The following is a 20,007-nucleotide window of genomic DNA, read 5'->3' on the forward strand; positions in this document are numbered from 1 at the left end:
ATTGCAGTTATTATTCTTAACTGAGGCTCCTTCTTTGGCCAGTTTGAGCTTCTCAGTTTGGCTCCTGAGTCCTTTTTTTTTTTTTTTTTTTTTTTGGTTTGAAACAACAGAATTTATTATCTTATAGTTCTAGAGGTCATACATCCAGTACAGTCCTCAAATGGCTAAAATAAGTGTATTAGCAAGGCTGTATTCATTTCCAGAGGCTTTACAGAAGAATGTTTGCTTGCCTTTCCAGCTTCTGGAGGCCACGTATATTCCTTGGCAGAGGTTCCTTCCAGTCATCTGGTTTTAAATGTATGCAAATACATACAGTCCTGTGGGACCACAAGCATAAACCCCATTGACCACCAGAGGCAGGCAATCTGGAGGTGCATCCTGAACAGCAATTGCCAAAACTGGGGCTCTAAGCAGGTGTAAGATTTTTTTTATGTGATACTGCTGAGCTGGAGGAAGGCAGAGGGAGATGCCAAGATGGCACCCACGCCTATGTTCCTTGAGAGCAGCTCCGTAGGCTACTAAATATATACCAAATGTGAAGCCCACACCTGAGGCCAAAGCTCTAGGACAAGCAGAGAGACCTTCTTCACAGGAGGACTGGTGATGTGCTGCTGTACCCTGTCTGTGCAATGCTCTGGCGGGTGATGTGCCAAGAACCATCTTTTTGGTTGCTGTAGTCCCCAGAATCCAGGAGTACAAGGCCTCCTGGTCACTAGAGCCATGGGGTCAAGGGGTGTCCCCTAGGTGGCAGTTGAAAAATCAAGGCACCAGACGTGTGTGAGGCGCCCTTCCAGGAGATACTGGTAGAATGATATTAGAAAGGCAAACCTAATGTTAGGATGACCTGGACCGAAAACATTTTTGCATGGTCTTCACAAACTCTTACTTTCATTTTGCTCTTTAAGAAGTGTGTTGTTCTCCATGTTGGGTTAGCTCTGCTTCCTCCCCTTTGAAAGGCAGTTTTTATTCTAGTTTACCAGACATGTAGTATTTGGCATCATTAGATAGAATGACATGACTTCTGTTTGTTACCCTGCTTTTTTCCCCTCAATCTGTTATTGATCAGCCTCACTTACTTTCTATAAATGTCTTAGAAATTCCACTTGCTTTTAAATGTGTTTCTTAGGCAAAACTTTAAGTCTTTTTTGTTTGTTCATTTGTGGATGAAAGGATCAGTTAACCATTCTCTCTTTTATCCTTCTGACCTTTGTATCTTTGTTAGAAAGTTCTAATTGTAGTCAGTATTTAAGGTCACGGACTATCTATGGCTTAGTTGATCCATACATGTTAAATCTTGCTCAAATCTTCCATTAACATTCTTTTATATCTTTTTCTTATATCTTAGGCTGACCTTTTTCCTACAGATCTCTCATTGCATCCCTTGGATGGAGAAGAATACTCTGAATAGCTATTTACTGAGGAGTATGAAAAATAAGTGCTTTACTCTTGGATACTTTTATCATTAGTTCTCTTGAGATATAAATAAGACAAGAGTAAGTCTTTAAAATATCTAACAGATATATAATTTAGCATGATACACATTTGGAAATAGAATTAATGTCAGTGGATGGGAGGATAAGGAAAAAATGGGATCAAATTGTTAAATATTTTAATGCAATGTGAAGGTTTTTGGGGTTTTGTTTTTTTACCATCAAGTTGATAAAACTCTAATAGAAACTTGAGGGCTAGTTTAATTCAATGCCATCATTTTTTTCAGATACAGCAACTGATATTTAAGCGTATCTGAGACTTTTTCCAGACCACAAGCTGCAACACAGAACACCTGATTGCCAGTCCACTTTTATTTGGGAATATAATTGTTTGACTGTTTACAGTAGTAATTAAAATATGTCAAGCAGTTAGGGAAATCAATCCTTTTGTATCTTCATGTTTTGGAGCATTATACAATGTACTTAGTGAGTTGCAATAACTATTTCTGAAAATGTAGGTAAATAAAGTTTTGTAAATAAAATCATTTTCCATCAAAACTATCATATTCAGAGAATAATTTCATTTACTGTCTTACAAGGTATTTCTGCCTCATCTCCTATTTTTCAAACTCTCTTAACGGAAGTAATTTTGTCTGTTGCTTGGTTTTTGTGTTGCTACTTAATATCTTGAAGTATTATTTGTCAAAATGTGCAGTTGCCTAGAAGTCATCTAAAGAAATAGCTGTGTAAAAGCTTTTCCAGAACTTTTAGAAAATAATGGACTTGTAAGTCTTTACTGTTAGTGGTCCTACTAAACCAAAAACAGCAGCATAGTGACTGTCTTCTGTTACTCTTCCTAATTACTGCTTTTCACCTGAGGTTACATTTTTAAGGAAAAGTGTAGAGCTCACCATACCTCCTTTTGTGCTTTGAACTCCTATAGAAAAATTCTGATATTGTTAGCAAAGATAAAGATACTCTTTAATAAAACTCCTTCCAGTAGAAATACCTAAGTATCTTTTTATGTTTACTTTCTGAATCTTCAGTCTATTCTATACTTTTAATACTAAAGGAATCATGCAACTGAAATACAGGGCAGCGGGGCTGATCATATTTATAGTTCTTAGCCAACATATCTAGCCCTTCCCTATTTGCACCTGTTCAGGTTTACACCTAGCAGCTGTCAGTGTTCATAAACTCTGATTACACAAAAAGGAACATTTGATATACATGAGTTTGAACAGTTATCATTAACAACTGATTACCGACTATTCGTGGAGTATATAAAATCACCGTGGAGGGAAGAAATGGTGGAAATTCTTATTTTTGTCTGTTCTTAGAATTGTTATTGGTAAATGACATCTAAATAAAATGCAGTAAATTTGTGTTACTAGTGTGAGTGAGCATTATATGTTTATTACCTGTCATACGTTATCAGTTCTAAACAATTCTGACAAAATGTAAAATAGTAGACTCTAGAAGTATGCTGACTCAAAAGATAAGTTGAATATAATTTTATCATTTATTGAAGTGGAAATAAATCAGCTTCAATCATCTCATGATAATAATTCCATAGAAATCCTTTTTAACAGAAGGTTTTGGTTAGTTGAATTCCAAGTAATACAATTTTTGGTACTTTAGATCATGATTTCTCTACCTTCGTAATACTAACATTTTGGTCCAGGTTTTCCTCTATGTGTCCTGTGCATTGTAGGTGTTTGACATCATCTCTGGGCCCTGTCAATGCCATGCCAGTAGCAGTGTCTCACTGTGACAATCAAAAATGACTCCAGATTTTGCCAAATGTTTCTTAGTAGGCAAAGGTGGTAATACAAAGTCACTCCTCGTTGGAAACTACTGCTTTAAATCCCAGAAAAGGTCTATAATGAACCAAGTGATTTATAGTCCCTTCATCATCACCTGCACATTTTTTTCCCATTGTTCACATCAACAAATTTATTTTTTACTGTGCTGTTACATGTTAACTTTCATTTGCAGTAATCTTTACTGGTTAACTTTATAAACAAATGATTCTGAAGTTTTACCTTAGGAACTGTACTCTCATAAATATGCCTTAAGCTAAAAGACGTCCCTACTAATTGATATTTTTCCATAGATGAGTGTGTTGTGGGTGGAAGAGTCACGTTACATAGTCTGTTCATTTTGACCCTGGGATATCTGAGCTGTTTTGGCCACAAAGAATCGGTTGGAGGTGGTTTGTAACATGAGGTGAAGGTGGTGTTCTTCACACATGAAGTCAGAATGGGAGGCTATTACAGGAGAACAAGTGTCAAATCTGGATGTTCTGGCCATAACAGAAATCTGGAAATAGATGGTTCTTGGATACCTGAACTGTTTTTACTTTAATGAACATGTTTTTTTAAATGATCTGAATAAATAGGTTTCTAGCAAATCTTATGCAATATGCTTAACTAATGAGTCATGATCATGGAGTAATTTTTTCAACTGAAAAATCAGTGCATTATTTTTTCATCTGTATTTGTGTTCTAGCTTATTTTGAAAGTTTAAGGTAGAAACTCCTTACCATTGGTACTTATGCAATTGTGAAGCATTTATTTATTTTATTTTTAGCACAAAAGTTACCTGACTAAAAATGTTATAACATGCCAAGCATGGCACATAGTCTATAAATAGATGTGAATTAAATATTTCCTTGCAGTGAATAAAAATACCTTAAGGTTCCTTTTACTGCCACATGTACACATGGGTAATTACACGTACCAGTGTTCATTTACTAAAATCAATGGCTGACAAATTATTGAATTCTAGGTACTCAGGACTTTACATGCATTATCTCATGTAATCCTCCCAGCTACATATCTTATAATACTCATGTGGAAATTGAAAGTTCACTGAAGTTACATAATTTAAACAAGGTCACATCTAACAATCTCCAGACATAGTTTTTGAACCCAGATAATGTCTATTATCAAATGTCTTGCTTACACATGTAATCTATATCTTCATTTCTTCAAGGCCTAGGTTTACAATATTCAACTCCAATGAATTTCTGTTTTTCATGTGCATACCATGTGCCAGACTTGATTTTTGTTTTCCTTTAATTTTTATTTTGAAATAATCTTAGAATTAAAAAACAGTTAAAAATACAGAGCATTCACAAATTTTTGTGTCCAGCTCCCCCTCATTTTAATATGTATAACCATAATATAACTAGCAAATTATAAAAATCAGAAAATTAACATTGGTACAATACTATTCACTAAACTATAGGTCCTATATTAATTTCATCAGTTTCTCCATTAATGTCCTTTTTCTATTCCAAAATCCAACCTAGGATCCCACATCACATTTAGTTGCATCTCTTTAGTGTTCAACCTATGGCAGTTTCTCAGTCTTTCCTTTTCTTTCAGGACCTGGACACTTTAATAGAAATCAGTTATTCTGTATCTGGTCTCTCAGTTCGGGTTTGTCTGATGATGTCATAATTCTACTGAGGTTTTGTGTCATTGGAAAGGATATCATAGAGGTGATATGTCTTTCTAGAGCATCATGGGATACATAGATATGCTTTTTTACAGGTGATAGAGTCTCTCCACTGTGAAGTTATTCTTTTGCCCTTTTTAATTTGTAAATATTTTGGAGAAGGTATCTTGAGACTATGCAAATATCTTCTTTCTCCTTAAATTTGAGACTATGCAAATATCTTCTTTCTCCTTAAACTTTCACCTCCTGCTTTTAGCCATTGGTGCCCATGGTTTTAAGCTTTCTACTTTGAAGTTTTTACAGTACAGCACAGCAATGATTGATTTGTGGGTAATTGACAATTACAAAGGCATTGCCTTCTTACCTTCTACCTTTCAAGTTGATGGCTAGGATTCCTCCCAGTGCTGTGCTTGTGCTTTTGCAGGGAACAATAATAAATAAAATCTGAATTCAGTAATTCAATATTTAGCTTAAAAAGAAGCTTTTAAAAAGGCAATCCTCTTTAATTCAAGCATAAAACAATCTTTATTTTAGAATAATAGAGGCTTGAGTGGATTTGTTAAATTTTTTTTTAACATGAAAAATAGGATATGCAGAGAATGAACATGGAGTAGTGGACCAAATTTTGGCTTACTAGAACTAAGAAATACATATTAAATATGAAAAAATTTTGTTTTTAAACTTAGGGCCAGTCTAAGAGAAGAGTACTTTATATATAAGGAGACTACTCAGTCCCCTAAGAGATCATACTGGCTAAAAATATGTATCTAAGATAAAATAATTGAAATAAAATAATACATGAATAATGTATATAATAGAATGTCTAAGGAATATGGTTGCATAAACATATTTTTTTAAATGAGTTAAGCTGCTTTCCTCTTAAGTGAACAAAAAGAACCAAGAATAATAGAGAAAATTGTATTCCTCCTGAAACTTAAAAAGGTCCCCAACCTCATACTCCTAGTTCTAGTTAAACTTTCTGATTTGCCAGGTTTAAATTTTAATATTATTTTTAAACAGTGTTATAGTTAAGAACCTACTGATACTGTATTTCTACAGATAGTTTCTCAGAGCTAGATCTAGGTATATGTATGTTTTTAACTTCAATAAGTATTTCCAGGAGAGGTAATCTCCAATAAGCAGTATGTAGAAACTATGCATGCTGCCTCTGGGTTTTACTTACTTTAGTCTTGATTTAAGTTATATCAACAGAAAGAAATATACCTAGAGTTCATAATTTATTATCCTAATGACTGTTATATATTGAGTTCTTATATACCAGGTACTTGGCTAAAGTGCTTATCTATATTATATCACCAATATTATTTTTGCTGTGGAGAACAAAGGCAAATAAAATAAAAAAACCAACCATTAGGGGGTGAGGATTTGATAATATGGTTAACTGGTGAAGCACTGTGTTGTGTATGTTGTGTCTGTTGTATTTGTGATATACATAAGATAGTATATCAATGATAACTTTAATTTAGAAAAACTACCATTGTTTTAAAAATAATATATTTTAATAGTACATTTAAGAATTCTTTGAAATTTTGTTACCAGCTATAATTTTATTTTAAATACTTTTTTTCCTGTAAACTCTATCTAGGTAAATAATCCACATTTTTTGGTTAGTGATAGGAGACTTTTGGTGACAATAGATTGTAGAAAAAGATGTTTGCCATTGGTTGGCCTTGCCTTCAGACAGCCACATGTCCCAGAGTGCTTTAGTGACTGCTTGGTGCCCCATAAACCTGCTCTTTAAGCATTAGTTCCATGTAGCCATCAGTACCAAGTGATGAATGCTGATAAAGAAAATGACAAGCTTGGTAAGAATATGGACACACTCGTCACGGCAGTACTGTCATCTGGGGAGGTGATTGGCGACAATGCCAGAATATGAAGAGAAGTTTTTGAATTGTGTATGATTGGAAAACTCTTTGAAATGGCTTATTAATGATGTTGTTTGTTAACCTGAGATTACCTTCACTACATGTATCTACCTTATGAGAAAAATCATCTCCATGCCATGTGATTGAATCAACATTTGAAATGTTAATCCTCCATTATTTTAATTGGTCAATATTTTTGAATGAAAGCAAACTTTTTCTTAGGAAATAAATAGTAATTAATTATGCAAGTTGGTTGTAGAGTCCATACAGAAATCTTTTTTATGGTTATATTCTTTAAATGGTGAAAGTTTACTTGTGGGTGACTAGAAGTTCATATATAGGTGAGCAGTGTCTCTCTTTGTTTCTTCCTGTGAATTGTATACTCATTAAGGCGACTATGAACTTCATGATTTTCTTGTTTAATTGTGGGATCAGTGTGTGTAGAGAGCATTTAAATGGCTAAAACCTATTCTAGATTTTTAGAATTTTTTATTGAGATATAATTGATGTATAACATTATATTAGTTTCAGGTGTATACCATAATGATTCAATATTTGTATGCATTGTGAAATGATCACCACAATAAGTCTAGTTAATATTCCTCACCACACATAAATAGAAATTTTTTTTATTTGTGGTGAGAACTTTTAAATCTACTCTTTCCAACTTTCAAATATACAAAACAGTATTTGTAATAATAGTCACCATGCTGTACATTACATCCCATGATTAATTAATTTTGTTACTGCAAGTTTGCACCTTTTGACCCTCTTCATTTCTATTCTACATTTTTAATATCAATATAAACTATTATAATAAGACTAATGTAAGATTGTACCCAAAATAACTGAGCAAATCAATAAAGATGCTAAGAAGAGGCTGAATCATTATAAATGGGTCATACTAAAACTGTTTTGAGACTAGACTATAGTTCAAATTTGACTCTGGTAAAAACTCTAAAATGTATTTGTCTTTTTTAGGGGGTGGGGCTATCTGTATTGGGAATTACCAGGTCAGATTCAATGCTTAAGACTTACAAGCATATTGCTATCTAAGTTTAGAAGTATTACAGTCCATTCAAAGTGTAATATTGATTCATTAAGATCGTATGGCTATTTTGTTGTAAGTTATGAAGTGATTAAGGAAGAATAAGTTATTATGTTAATTTTCCTAAGGTTGTGTCAACAGACATTTGTGTGAAGCTATATTCACACTGCTATTAATTGGGGTTATTTTTTTGATACAAGGAAACTCAGTCTATTAGAAGAGGATTTGGTGTACTTAGCATTAAATTTATTCAATAAGTTTCTATTTTATAATTACATTGTTTTTATTCTATATTTTATATTTGTGAAGAATGTGTATTTCTAAGCTTAGTTCATATTTTAAAAGCTTGCTTAAATGTTTGACTTATTTTAAATATGTTTAATTCTTTTGAATAATTCCACTATTTAATACTGAGTGAAATGTCATATTTTTCGCCCTCTGGTAGGTATGGAGTCTGGAGAACGGTTACCATCCTCAACAGCGTCTTCTAGCACACCCACTTCATCTACTATACCTTCTGTGGCTTCATCAGTTTCAAAAGGGGTCCTTTCCACTGGAGCTGCTTCACTGAGCTCTACAATCAACCCATGTGGTAAACGCTCTTTATTAACTCAGTTTTAGAATGCCACCCTTTTACTAATTTGCATTTATACTGATTTACTGAACTCTGAATCAAATGTTCTCATTACTTCTGGTGACCTGTTGAACAGTGGCTAGGGTAAACATCTAGTCTCTGCTTTTTCTGGATTTTATCAGCACACTAGGGTAGCACTAGTTGTGCCATGCTTTTCAAGCTTATTAGAATATCTTAATTGGACCATTTAAATTAACAATGCATGCAAAATCTTTTAAAACAGTAGGCTTCAAGGGAATAAAGACATACAAAGGAACAAAGGAGTCCTTAGTGGTAAGATTGAAAGTGCCAGTGCTATGGACCCTTTACCCTAAATTTGCTTCCAATATTTGAAATGACCTTCACCAAACTCCAACTACCCAGTTCATGGATATATAACAAACAAATCATTTACTTGAAGGAAAATATTTCAGTTTAGAGCATAGCAAGTTTCTCTTAAACATGAACAAATTTTATACTGAGAAAAAAGAGCTTTATTTCAGAAGTGAAAATACCCTCACTTTTGATTAGTTACATAGAAGGTATTTTTAATTACCCCCCAAAATCACTCTGTGCCCAAACACAGGTTTGGTGAATACATACTTTTTTTTTTAAACACCTAAACTCAATTAATTCATTCCTTTATCACCAGGAAGATTTTGAACCTTAAATTGTTTTTCTTATAGATTATTTAATATGTTTATAAGCACTGGAACTAAATGATATTTCAATTTTTTTCAAAGTTAAATTTGTAATTTTTTGGGTAAATGAAATGCACAAATATGGAAATGTTTGCTAACAAAATACCCTCTCAAATAGTCAAATACATATTCTTCAATTAATGATTTGTTTTCTTATCACTGGAATGACAAGGATGCCATTTTGTTGTTGTTTCATCAGAACAATTTTCTAAAATTTTCTTAGTGAATAAAATAAAATAGAGATACATAAATAAAATAAAATCCTTGTTCTCCTGCATTCTGTACAGCCTTGGTTAAGTTATTTAAAGAACCTGATATACACTTCCCTTTTATATAAAATGATGGCTATATATAAAATAATAAATGCCTTTGATGATTTCTGTGTTCAGAAATAGTGATTCCATGATTGGCATTTGATCTTAAGTTACATTAAATGATTGAACACAACTTTATTTTGTCTGAGTGATTGCACACAGTTGAAATAATTATTCTTCCCTGCTTTTTATAACTCTTCGTCTTTCCTTTGTTGTCATCTTCTTTCAGGTATATTCTTCCAGTCGGCTGTCTTACTTTGTATTTACTTCTCAATTAGTCTTTAAAGTATATAGTGTTTTAGAGAAATGTCCTTTTTTTATGTTGACAGTTTCAGCAGCATGCTTGAACACAGAGCATTGAGTTTTCTTGACACTTTGCTGCCATCTGTTTATCACTATAAGTGTTCTGAATTAGTGACACTTGAATTGTGAACGATTCTGATTAGTCACATGTTGGGTGCTATATTTTGTTAGGAGTAGTTGGGAGGTACAGAAAGAATGGGGTATGGTGATTTGCTGAATAACATGAGAAATTTCCTTGTCTAGAAAGGAATTATTTTTTCATCATTTATTTGCCAACTCAAAATGTTGTAGAGTTGCTATGTTGATATGCTTACACTGAATGAAAATCCAGTTTATTTCTATGTTTATTCTGAAGTATATCACTTGCTAACACATTATACTTTTAGTACCTATAGCACAAGTTATTTCACTTTGTAGGAAATGATTTTTTCATTTTTTAACCTTCACAGTGTTATGGTTTATGTTTAAAGTAAACCCTTGTATTAACTTCCAATGTACAGGTTACTTAAGAGAATGCTCAGTTGTCCTGTGTAACTTTTACTGTCATGTTTTCCTGTGTTCTCTCCTTTGATTCAATACTTTTGGCCTATTCATTTTCTGATAATTCTTCCCTTTTAAATTAAAATCAGAGTCATAATGGGCTTGGCTTCTTTATCTTAAACAGTTGGAATCTCCTCAATCGTTTTGATGTATAGAGACAACAAAACAGAATTTTCGTCTTTAAAATGTCAAAACCTCAAAAGTCCTTTAATGGCCGTTTGAGGACATTCTGTTGTCTTAAACAGCCATTTTAATTGGCCTTTTTCTGTCATCTTCATTAAGGTATGTCTATAGGAATTCCTCTGAGTTACAAAGGATATAATTTAAACATGCTTCCAGACTTTGAATGGTCAGATTCTTTTCAATCAACTTTATCAGGATCTGGAATTATACCTACCTAAAAGTTAGCCTGCTCCTTGTACTGTGGATGCTGGCAGGAGACATCATGTATCCTGAGTCAGAGATGTTATTACTTAGGGCATAGCAAAACAGCATGAGCATCACGTCGACATTAGCTCACCGTGCGCCCCCCCAAGTCCTGAAGGGGCAACACAAGGCCCAGTTGGATCCATACGTGCAGTGGGTGTTTGTCACAGCTGGGGAACACTGAGCCTGGGGAATCCAGTGCTCTAATAGGAAATGAAAACAAACCCTCTCTGCCCTGAAGGAGATGTTACTTCATCCTTCAAGGTTATTCAGAGCAAATTTAATTCTGAGAAATGGCCTGGTTAAAGAGTGGCCAAGGCCTTGCATTCTTGGCGTCTTTAGCAATTGCATGCAGGGGCCTTGGAGGATTGCCTCTCACAACACACCTTTAATTTTATTGCAGTAATTTGGACAGAAAATAATACTGCAATAAAGATTGATTCTAGGCTATCTGTACATAGGAGTTTTGTTGGTCTTATAAGAGGGGTAATATTTATTTTTCCTTTAAGGTGTGATTAAAAAAATAATAATTTGCCTCTTCTAAAAAAATAATTTGGGACAATAAATGTTTTAGTTTCAAGATAGACTATGAGAAGTAAAAAGACATTAGCTGAATAAAACCATCAATACTGAACAAAAAAGTTAACAAATAGCTGTTAGAATAAGAAGAAAATATGAAGGGTTACATGGCTCATATACTATTGCTAGTAAGCCTCTCACCTCCTCAGAAAAAACAAACAAACACAACTTTTTTCTGGCCCTGGGTGGTATTGGGAATATGCCACTAGAATCTTTGTATAAAAGGCCGAATGATGCACAATATCCTATATGCCAGTGCCACAGCCACTCAGAATACTATATATATTGACTCTGAGTGAAAGCTGAGAGAATAACGTTTAAGCATAGTAGTTCCACAATTAAACTTTGCAGAATGAATTTATTTGAGGTTTGTAGTCATTTGACCTGATACAAAGATGAAACTTTGAGAAATTTCAGGGGTAGTTAAGCTGTACCATAGACAATGTTTTCCATCTGCTTCTGAGATAGAACACTTCAAACAAAATCTTACAAAAATGCTGAATATATAGAACTTCTGTTTATAACTTCTCTGTTTAAACTGTTAAGTGTTTAAAACTTCTGTGGTTAAAGCTGGAATATGCCTGCTTTTCTTTTAAAAAATAAAGAGACTAGTTTACATATGTATGTTAATTGCAGGCCACCAACCTTTACAGAAGTATCCCAACTCATGGTGTTTTGAGGAAATTGCAAGTAGATCAGTAAGGCCTCAATTCAGGGTATATATCAGTTATGACTGATTAACTGTGAATAAGAAAACATGGCAAATAAATACACCAGCTCATAGATAAGCAGTCCTGGAGTGGGTAACGTTCTGGGCACAGACCTGGGCTCCTTGTTTTATATTCTGTCTTCTAAACTATGGGATTTCCATGCTCACGTGTTTACCTCTTGTCTGTGAGAAGGCTGATCCCCCTACAGCACTGTTTTCCAGGAAGGAAGGTGATGGGGGAGGGGGTGCAAAAGTTGCTTGCCGGCTTATTTTGACCCCTTTTAAAGAACTTTCCCAGAAACCCCATACAGATTTCCACTTACACTTCTTTCATCAGAATTGTGTGAATGGTAATCTCAGCTTCAAGGAGTCCAGGCAAAATAGTTTTTAGCTGAGCATATTGCCATCCTGAAGAAAATAGAGGTTAGTAGTAAGGAAGGAGAGAATAGATAGGCAATGTCTTGTTATGGATAAGTGGAACAGAGGGACAGGACATTAAGCTGTGTAGTAGGCTACGGTCAGATCATTTAGAACTTCACGCCATGCCTTAGTAGTTTAGGCAGAATAGTGTATTGATTAAAAGCAAAGACTTTGCCATTGAAAGGCCCTGAAATTGAATCTTGGCTTGTCCACTTATTATTAGCTGTGTGAATTTGAGTAAATTGCTTACCCCTTCCTGAGCTTCACTTGCCTCATCTATAAAACAGATGTAACAACAGTCATTTTGCCACATAAAGATAAGTGAGATAATGCCCGCCATATAGCAAGTGCCTAGTAAATTGTAACCATTATTTTTATTCATATTTGATCCAAGTAGGTAAGTTTATTTGATCACACTGCTTTGAGATGATAACTCTAGCAGCATGTAGAGCATTGGTTTGCAATGGGGATGAGACTCGAGGTAAAGAAGATCTTTAGGAGGTGAGAAATACTGAAGGCACAAATCAAGGAGTTATTGGAGAAATAAACAAGGTTTCAGAGATATTTGGGGAGTAGATTCTTATAGGATATAATGACTGATTTAGGGCAAGGTGATATTTAGAGAGAAACTGACATGATTGAGATAAATGGATGAAGAGTAATGTAATGAGAAATGTGTACAAGAAATCAATTTTAAAGGTAAAAGGCCCAACTTTCTTTTTGCATGTTGCATTTGAATGGCTTACACATCCACACTCTATATCCGCACAACTGTTGGTGGATACTTGAGTTATTTCCAACTTTTCCCAATTATAAGCAATGTTAGGACCATTGTGTACATGGATGCCAATGCATATAAGCATACATTTCGGAAGATGTCTTCAACTTTACTAGTAGTGCTAGTTTATTTTCTCACCAGTTGGGTATTAGAATTCCTGATGCTTATCATCCATGTTAACACTTTTCATTGTCAGACTTTCCATTTTTGTCAATGATGAATATGAAGTAGTGTTTCATTGAGGTGCCTTTTTATAAGTTCTCAGCCTTTTGGATTTCCTTTTTTTTTTTTTTTGAAGGGATTGTTTAGAGCACTAGTGCATATTTTCATTGGGTTGTATGTGTTTTTCCTATAGATTTGTGAGTTCTTTTTATATGTTGGATGCTGGTCCTCTCTTCAGTTAGATTTGTGGGAGATATGAGATATCTTTCCCCAGTCTACTGTGTGTATTTTTTTATTGTACATTGTCTTTTGCTGACTAGGACTTCCAATTTTAATGTCATTAGGTTTATCAATATTTTAATTTATGGTTATGCTTTTTCTCTAGTTTAAGAAATCCTTCCTTTACCTGCAAGGCTATACATATGTTAAAATTTCACTTACGTCTTATTTAGCACTACTTTGGGAAGTGCATTGTTAATCAGATATAAGGATAGTTGTGATAGAGTGAATTGGCTTTTTGGTTTGAAACTGTCACCAGTTAGGTTGTTGATATATCAGTTCAGCTAGAGACAACATAAACCACTAAAGTTAGTTTAAGCAGATAGAGATTTAATACAGGAAATTAGGTACTTAGAAAATTATTGAGGAGACATTTGGCCTCGCTGAATGATTTCAGAGCATTACTGCTGAATTGGCTTGCTTAAGGAAACTACCTCTGGTTCAGTCAGGACACCACTGTTCCAACTGATGGCTCCATGGATCATACCACCTCAGCTACAATCCAGTGAACAGGAACCACTAACTTAACTGGCTCCAGGGTTCTGTGCTGCCTGCTAGATTTGCACCTGTAAAAAAGAATAAGCTCATGTGTAGCCAATTTGCTAACTTAACTCAACTTTTAATTCTTTCCAAATACATCTGATTGGCAGAATCTAAATTATAGGCATACCTTGCTTTATAGTACTTTGCTTTATTGCACATTGCAGATACTGTATTTTTTTACAAATTGAATATTTGTGGCAACCCTGCCTTGAGAAGCGTAGCAGTGCCATTTCTCCAACATTTGCTCACTTCATGTCTGTGTGTCACATTTTGGTGATTGTTGTAATATTTCAAACCTTTTCGTTAATATATTTGTTTCTGTGATCAACAATCTTTGATGTTACTATTGTCATTGGGGCACCACAAACTGTGTCCATGTAAGATGGCAAACTTCATCGGTAAATGCTGTGTGTGTTCTGACTGCTCCACCGTTTGGTCTTTCTCCCATCTCTCTCCGTCTCCTCAGACACAGCAATATTGAAATTGGGCTAATTAATAATCCTACAGTGGCCTCTACATTTTCAAGTAAAAGGAAGACTTGGATGTCTCTCACTTTGAATCAAGAGCTAAAAATGATAACGCTTAGTAAAGAAGACGTATCAAAAATTGAGGTAAGGTTAGGTGAGGCCTCTTGTGTCATACAGTTAGCCAAGTAGTGAATGAAAGGGAAAAGTTCTTAAAGGAAATTAAAAGTGCTGTTGCAGTGAACACACAAGTGATACAAAGTGAAACAGCCTATTGCTGATATGGAGAAGGTTTTAATGGTCTGTATAGAAGAGCAAAATAGCCACAATATTCCCTTAAACCAATGCCTAATTCAGAGCAAGGCCTTAACTCTCTTAAATTCTGTAAAGGCTGAGAGAGATGAAGAAGCTACAGAGAAAAGTTTGAAGATAGCAGAGGTTTGTTCATGAGATTTAAGGAAAGAAGCTATCTCCAGTGCATCAGAGTGCAAGTTGAAGCAGCTAACACAGTTTCTCCAGATAAGATAATAACAGTTGACCCTTGAACAATGGAGGAGTTTGAGCACCAACCCCCTGCACAGCTGAAAACCTGTGTATAACTTTTAACTCCCCCAAAACTTAAATACTAATAGCAACTGCTGATTGGAAGCCTTACTGATTATGTAAACAGCTGGTAAACACATATTTTGTATGTTATAGTATTATGTATGTATTCTTACAATAAAGTAAGCTAGAAAAAATAAAATGTTTTTTTGAACTGTCACAAATCTCCAAAAAATTTTCCAGTATTTTTATTGAAAAAATCCACATATTTTTCAAGTGAACCCACACAATTCAGACCCATGTTGTTCAAGAGTCAACTGTAATGAAGGTGGCTATGCAAAAACAGATCTTTGGTGTAGACAAAACAGCCTTATATTGGAACATGATGCCATCTAGGATTTTCATAGCTAGAGAGGGGAAGTCAAAGTCTGGCTTCAAAGCTTGAAAGGACAGGCTGACTCTCGTTAGGGGCTAATGCAGTGTGTGACTTATAAGTTGAAGCCAGTGCTCATTGACAATCCTGAAAATCCTAGAGCCCTTAAAAATTACCTGAAATCTACTTTGCATGTGTTCCAAAAATGGAACCACAGTGCCTGGATGACAGCACATCTGTTATAACATGGTTTTCTGAATAGTTTAAGGCCACTGTTGAGACCTACTGTTCAAAAAAAGGATTCCTTTCAAAATATTACCGCTCATTGACGATGCACCTGGTCACCCAGAGCTCTGAAGGAGACGGACAAGGAAGTCAGTGTAGTTTTCATGCCGGCTAATACCACATTCTGCAGCCCGTGGGTTGAGGAGTCGTTTTGACTTTCAAGTCTTACTTTTGAAGAAATAAATACCTTTTATAAGGCTATAGCTGCCATAGATGGTGATTCCTCTGGTGAATCTGGGCAGTCAGTTTGAAAACCTTCTGGAAAGGATTCACCATTTTAGATGCCACTAAGAACATCTGTGAATCCTGGGAAGAGGTCAGAATATCAGCATTATCAGGAATTGGGAAGAAATTGATTGCAATCCTCATGAATGACTTTGAAGGCTTCAAGGCTTCAGTGGAGGATTGTTGAAATGACAACAAAGGATTTAGAATATTATACAAACTTAGTTGATAAGCAGCAGGATTTGTGAAGATTGGTTCCAATTTTAAAGAAAAGTTCTTTGGACAAATGCTATTAAGCAGAATGACAAACAGCTACAGAGAAATAATTCGTGAAAAGAAGAATCTATCAATTGGGCAGACTTTGTTGTCTTATTTTAAGAAATTACTGCAGGCACCCCAGCTTTCAGCAGCCACAACCCTGCTCAGTCAGCAGCCGTCAACATCAAGCAAGACCTGCTACTAACAGAAAGATTATGCCTCACTGAAAGCTTAGGGAGTAGAATGTTTTAGCCGTAAAGTGTTTTTAAATTAAGGTCTGTACACTGTTTTTTTAGACATAATGCTATTGCACACTCAGTAGACTGCAACACTGTATAAACGTAAACATGGATCAATACATCCACCTTTACACTTAGCCATTCTGGGTATTTGTCTTTTCAGCCCTTCTGATGCACCCTCCTGATCTAATCTCTGCCTATTCCAAATTTATCTGATACTGTTCTCACTCTGGCCCATTATCTTTTAGCCTCCCTGACTATTCTTATCTTCAGATGCAAAACATTCTTTCCCAACTCAGGATCTCACACGAGCTCTCTCTGTGTGGAAGATCTTCATAAGGCTGATTCTTTGTCATGCTTTGTCTCAGGTTAAATGCCCTGAGACATTAATTAGAGAATGTCTAGGTAATTGTTCCATTGCTATCTGTTTTTGCACCTAATAATGTCCTCCATAGTACTCTTCACAATTTATAATTACACATCTCATGTTGTTTTACTTGTTTGTCTCTTCTACATTTAAAGTGCAGGAAACATATCTGTTTCATTTTTTTTTTTTTTATCAGTATGTATCCAGTCACTGCCTGGCATAAAATGTATGTCCAAGAAAAAATTATTGAAGAAAGCAAGGGAAGGAAAGATGAACTTGTGGGACTAAAACTTGAAAATTAGACGATAAGTTAATTCATACTTTTCTATGCTTTTGCTAGGCTTTCCTCTTGTCAAACCAAATGACTATGCAGATTTTGGTTGGGAATGGGCATTAATAGCCGTCAGGTAAGGAATCTTACAAGATCAGTTGACATTACAGACAGGCAGTGAATAAATAAAACCCTAAAAGTCCATAGTTATTATTTAATTAGAGTTTATTTAAAAGATAACCAGAGCTTAAGTTTACAGTCAGTATAGAATTATCAAGAATATGAGATAGGCCTATTCTTGAGGATTTGGGGATAAAGCCAAAGTTTGATTTCAGTTTCTTTGAGTATTTATATTATAGTATGAAATATTATAACATTATTTCCCTTTTTAATTGAGCTGTCTATATTGTAGCTATGTATAAATCACAAATAAAGACCCTCAAATGTTCAACTGTTTAGCTTTTTCATCCTTAGTGGGTTTATTTAATGAGGGATTTGATCACAAGCTACCATATATATTTTAAAAATTATTTTAACCTGATTTTTATAAGTGGAACTTTGCAGTTTTAATGTAGAATTTTAGCAGTAAATTACTAAAGAAAGATAATGCACTCAAATCAATTAAGTACTCTTAAAAATAAATCCAGTGTTATGGATTAAATTATACCTTCTCCCCCAAAAAGATACATTGGAGTCCTAACCACCCAGTACCTCAGAGTGTGACCTGTTTGGGGCTAGGGTCCTTACAGAGACAAGATGAGGTTATTAGGGTGAGATCTAGACCAGTATGCATGGTATTCTTATAAAAAGGGGAAATTTGGACACAGAGATAAGCCCATTTGAAGACCTACCAAGGACACCAGAGGTTGCTAGAAGCATGGAACCAACCCTTGGCACCTTCAGAGGGAGTGTGGCCCTGCCAACACCTGGCTTTCAGACTTTTAACCTCCCAAACTGGAAGACAATAAATTTCTGTTTTTTTAAAACCATCCAGTTTATGGTACCTTTTTTAGCAGTCTCAGAAAATTAATATACCCAGTATATTTTTCAAAGCTGATTGTAATAATTTTGTTCATTATGGGAGAACTTAGACTTTTTATTTGTTGAACCATAAGTAAAAGAAGCTTTTAGAGTTAGTTTTTACAGTTGTTTACTATTCAGTATTAAAATAAAGTATAGCTATATTTGAGTATAAAAGTATAGGTAAAGTGCTGTATGTTTTTAGCAGTTTACTCTATAAACTCTAAATCCTTTCATTATATCTAACAAAAATGCTTATTTCAAGAGAGGAACTTCTCCTGTCTTTAGGAACAGTCATTTGCCTTAGGGTTGATAAACTTCATTTGCTGAACTGAATCAAAAGCGGTTCACCATGTTCAATGTTACAAAGTGGCAGCTTTTGTTTCCAGGGTTTCCTAAGCCTTTAATGACTTGTTTTCTAATAAAATACTGTTTGAAAGGTAAATAGTATACTGACAGATACCAACTTAACCAAGTGATCAAATATCACCAGTACCACAAAGCAACATCACAGACCCCAGATGGTTGCACTGAGAAAGCACATTGGGTATCTTCTCAACAACATGTAGCCTCTTTTTTTTTTCACGAAGGTGTCATTGGTATACAATCTTACGACGAGTTCACATGAGCAACATTGTTGTTTCACCATTCACCCCTATTATCAAGTCCCCCCTCCACCCCATTGCAATCACTGCCCCTGAGCATAGTAAGGTGCTGCATAGCCTCTTTTAAGCATGGGGAAACATCAGACAAAGCCACATTGAGAGACTTCCTCCAAAATACTTTTCAATGTGTCTAGGTCGTGGAAGACAAGACTGAAGAAGTATCATAAACTGGAAAAAATTAAGAAGACAGAGCAACCAAATGTAATGTGGGATCCTGGAATCAGTCTTGCAACGGGAAAATGGCATTAGTGGAAAAACTGATGAGCTCTGAATATATTCTTTATTTTAGTTGACTAAAGATAATTTCCTGGTTCTGGAAATTTGTTTTTGTCATGCAAGATATTAACATAAGGGGAGGTTGGGACTGTACTGTTTTTGCAACTTGCGGGAGTCTAAAATAATCTCAGTAAATACTTAAAAATAAAAAAACAGGCTTTATTGCCATACCATGCATCTTTCTAAATGTTAAAATATGAAGGTTAACTGACTGAGAAAGTTATGGAAATGCAGGAATGAAATGAAGACTATTTGGGGGAAAATTTTTTGTCACCATTAACTATAGTTCTTTTCAGTTCTTTAATCAGAGTTCAAGCTTATAGAATTTGTACATTTTCAGTTCCAGAATATTTAAACATTAGTATATTTAAGAATTTTAACATGTGAGCTGGTAATTTGTTCATTTCTTTAATTTATAGTAATTTTGATGTTCATTTTGGTTAGTTTTGTCAATTATTCATGTTAAAGTACTCATGTAAGATCTTTTTTCGAAGAAATACCATTTTTGATGATCAGCCGTCATTTGCAGGTTGTATACTGAAAGCTGAATTTGTACCTCTGTAAAATTGCACAATTTTAAAGCACTAGAGACAAGAATTTGAAGACATGTCACAAGTTTGTGTGGCAATGAAAGACTTAAGGACGTTTCTAGTACACAAAAGGCAGCAGAAGGGAAATTCTACCACAGTGAACACTGGCCTAGATTTTTTACAAGATTAGATGCTTTAGCATACTTCCTCCTTGTAATTATTTTGATGTAAATTGTTATCTGGACTTTTCCTGATTGGTATGAGGTTTTTTTTCACTGTTTAGTTTCAAGGT

At 34.7% G+C, this 20,007-nt stretch overlaps 1 protein-coding gene across 26 annotated transcripts in view; it reads left to right on the forward strand.

The window, feature by feature from the left end:
* The window catches only part of BAZ2B (bromodomain adjacent to zinc finger domain 2B), a 350,617-nt gene that overhangs the window by 229,196 nt on the left and 101,414 nt on the right, over positions 1-20,007 (forward strand). For all 26 annotated transcript variants that reach the window (XM_057505529.1, XM_057505503.1, XM_057505506.1 and 23 more), the window contains one exon: positions 8,278-8,424. In XM_057505529.1, the coding sequence (XP_057361512.1) occupies positions 8,280-8,424 (145 nt within the window). In that variant the 5' untranslated portion in view covers positions 8,278-8,279. The remainder of the gene's footprint in view (positions 1-8,277; positions 8,425-20,007) is intronic.

Source organism: Manis pentadactyla, chromosome 8 (genome assembly GCF_030020395.1).
Source record: "Manis pentadactyla isolate mManPen7 chromosome 8, mManPen7.hap1, whole genome shotgun sequence".
NCBI classification, from domain to species: domain Eukaryota; kingdom Metazoa; phylum Chordata; class Mammalia; order Pholidota; family Manidae; genus Manis; species Manis pentadactyla.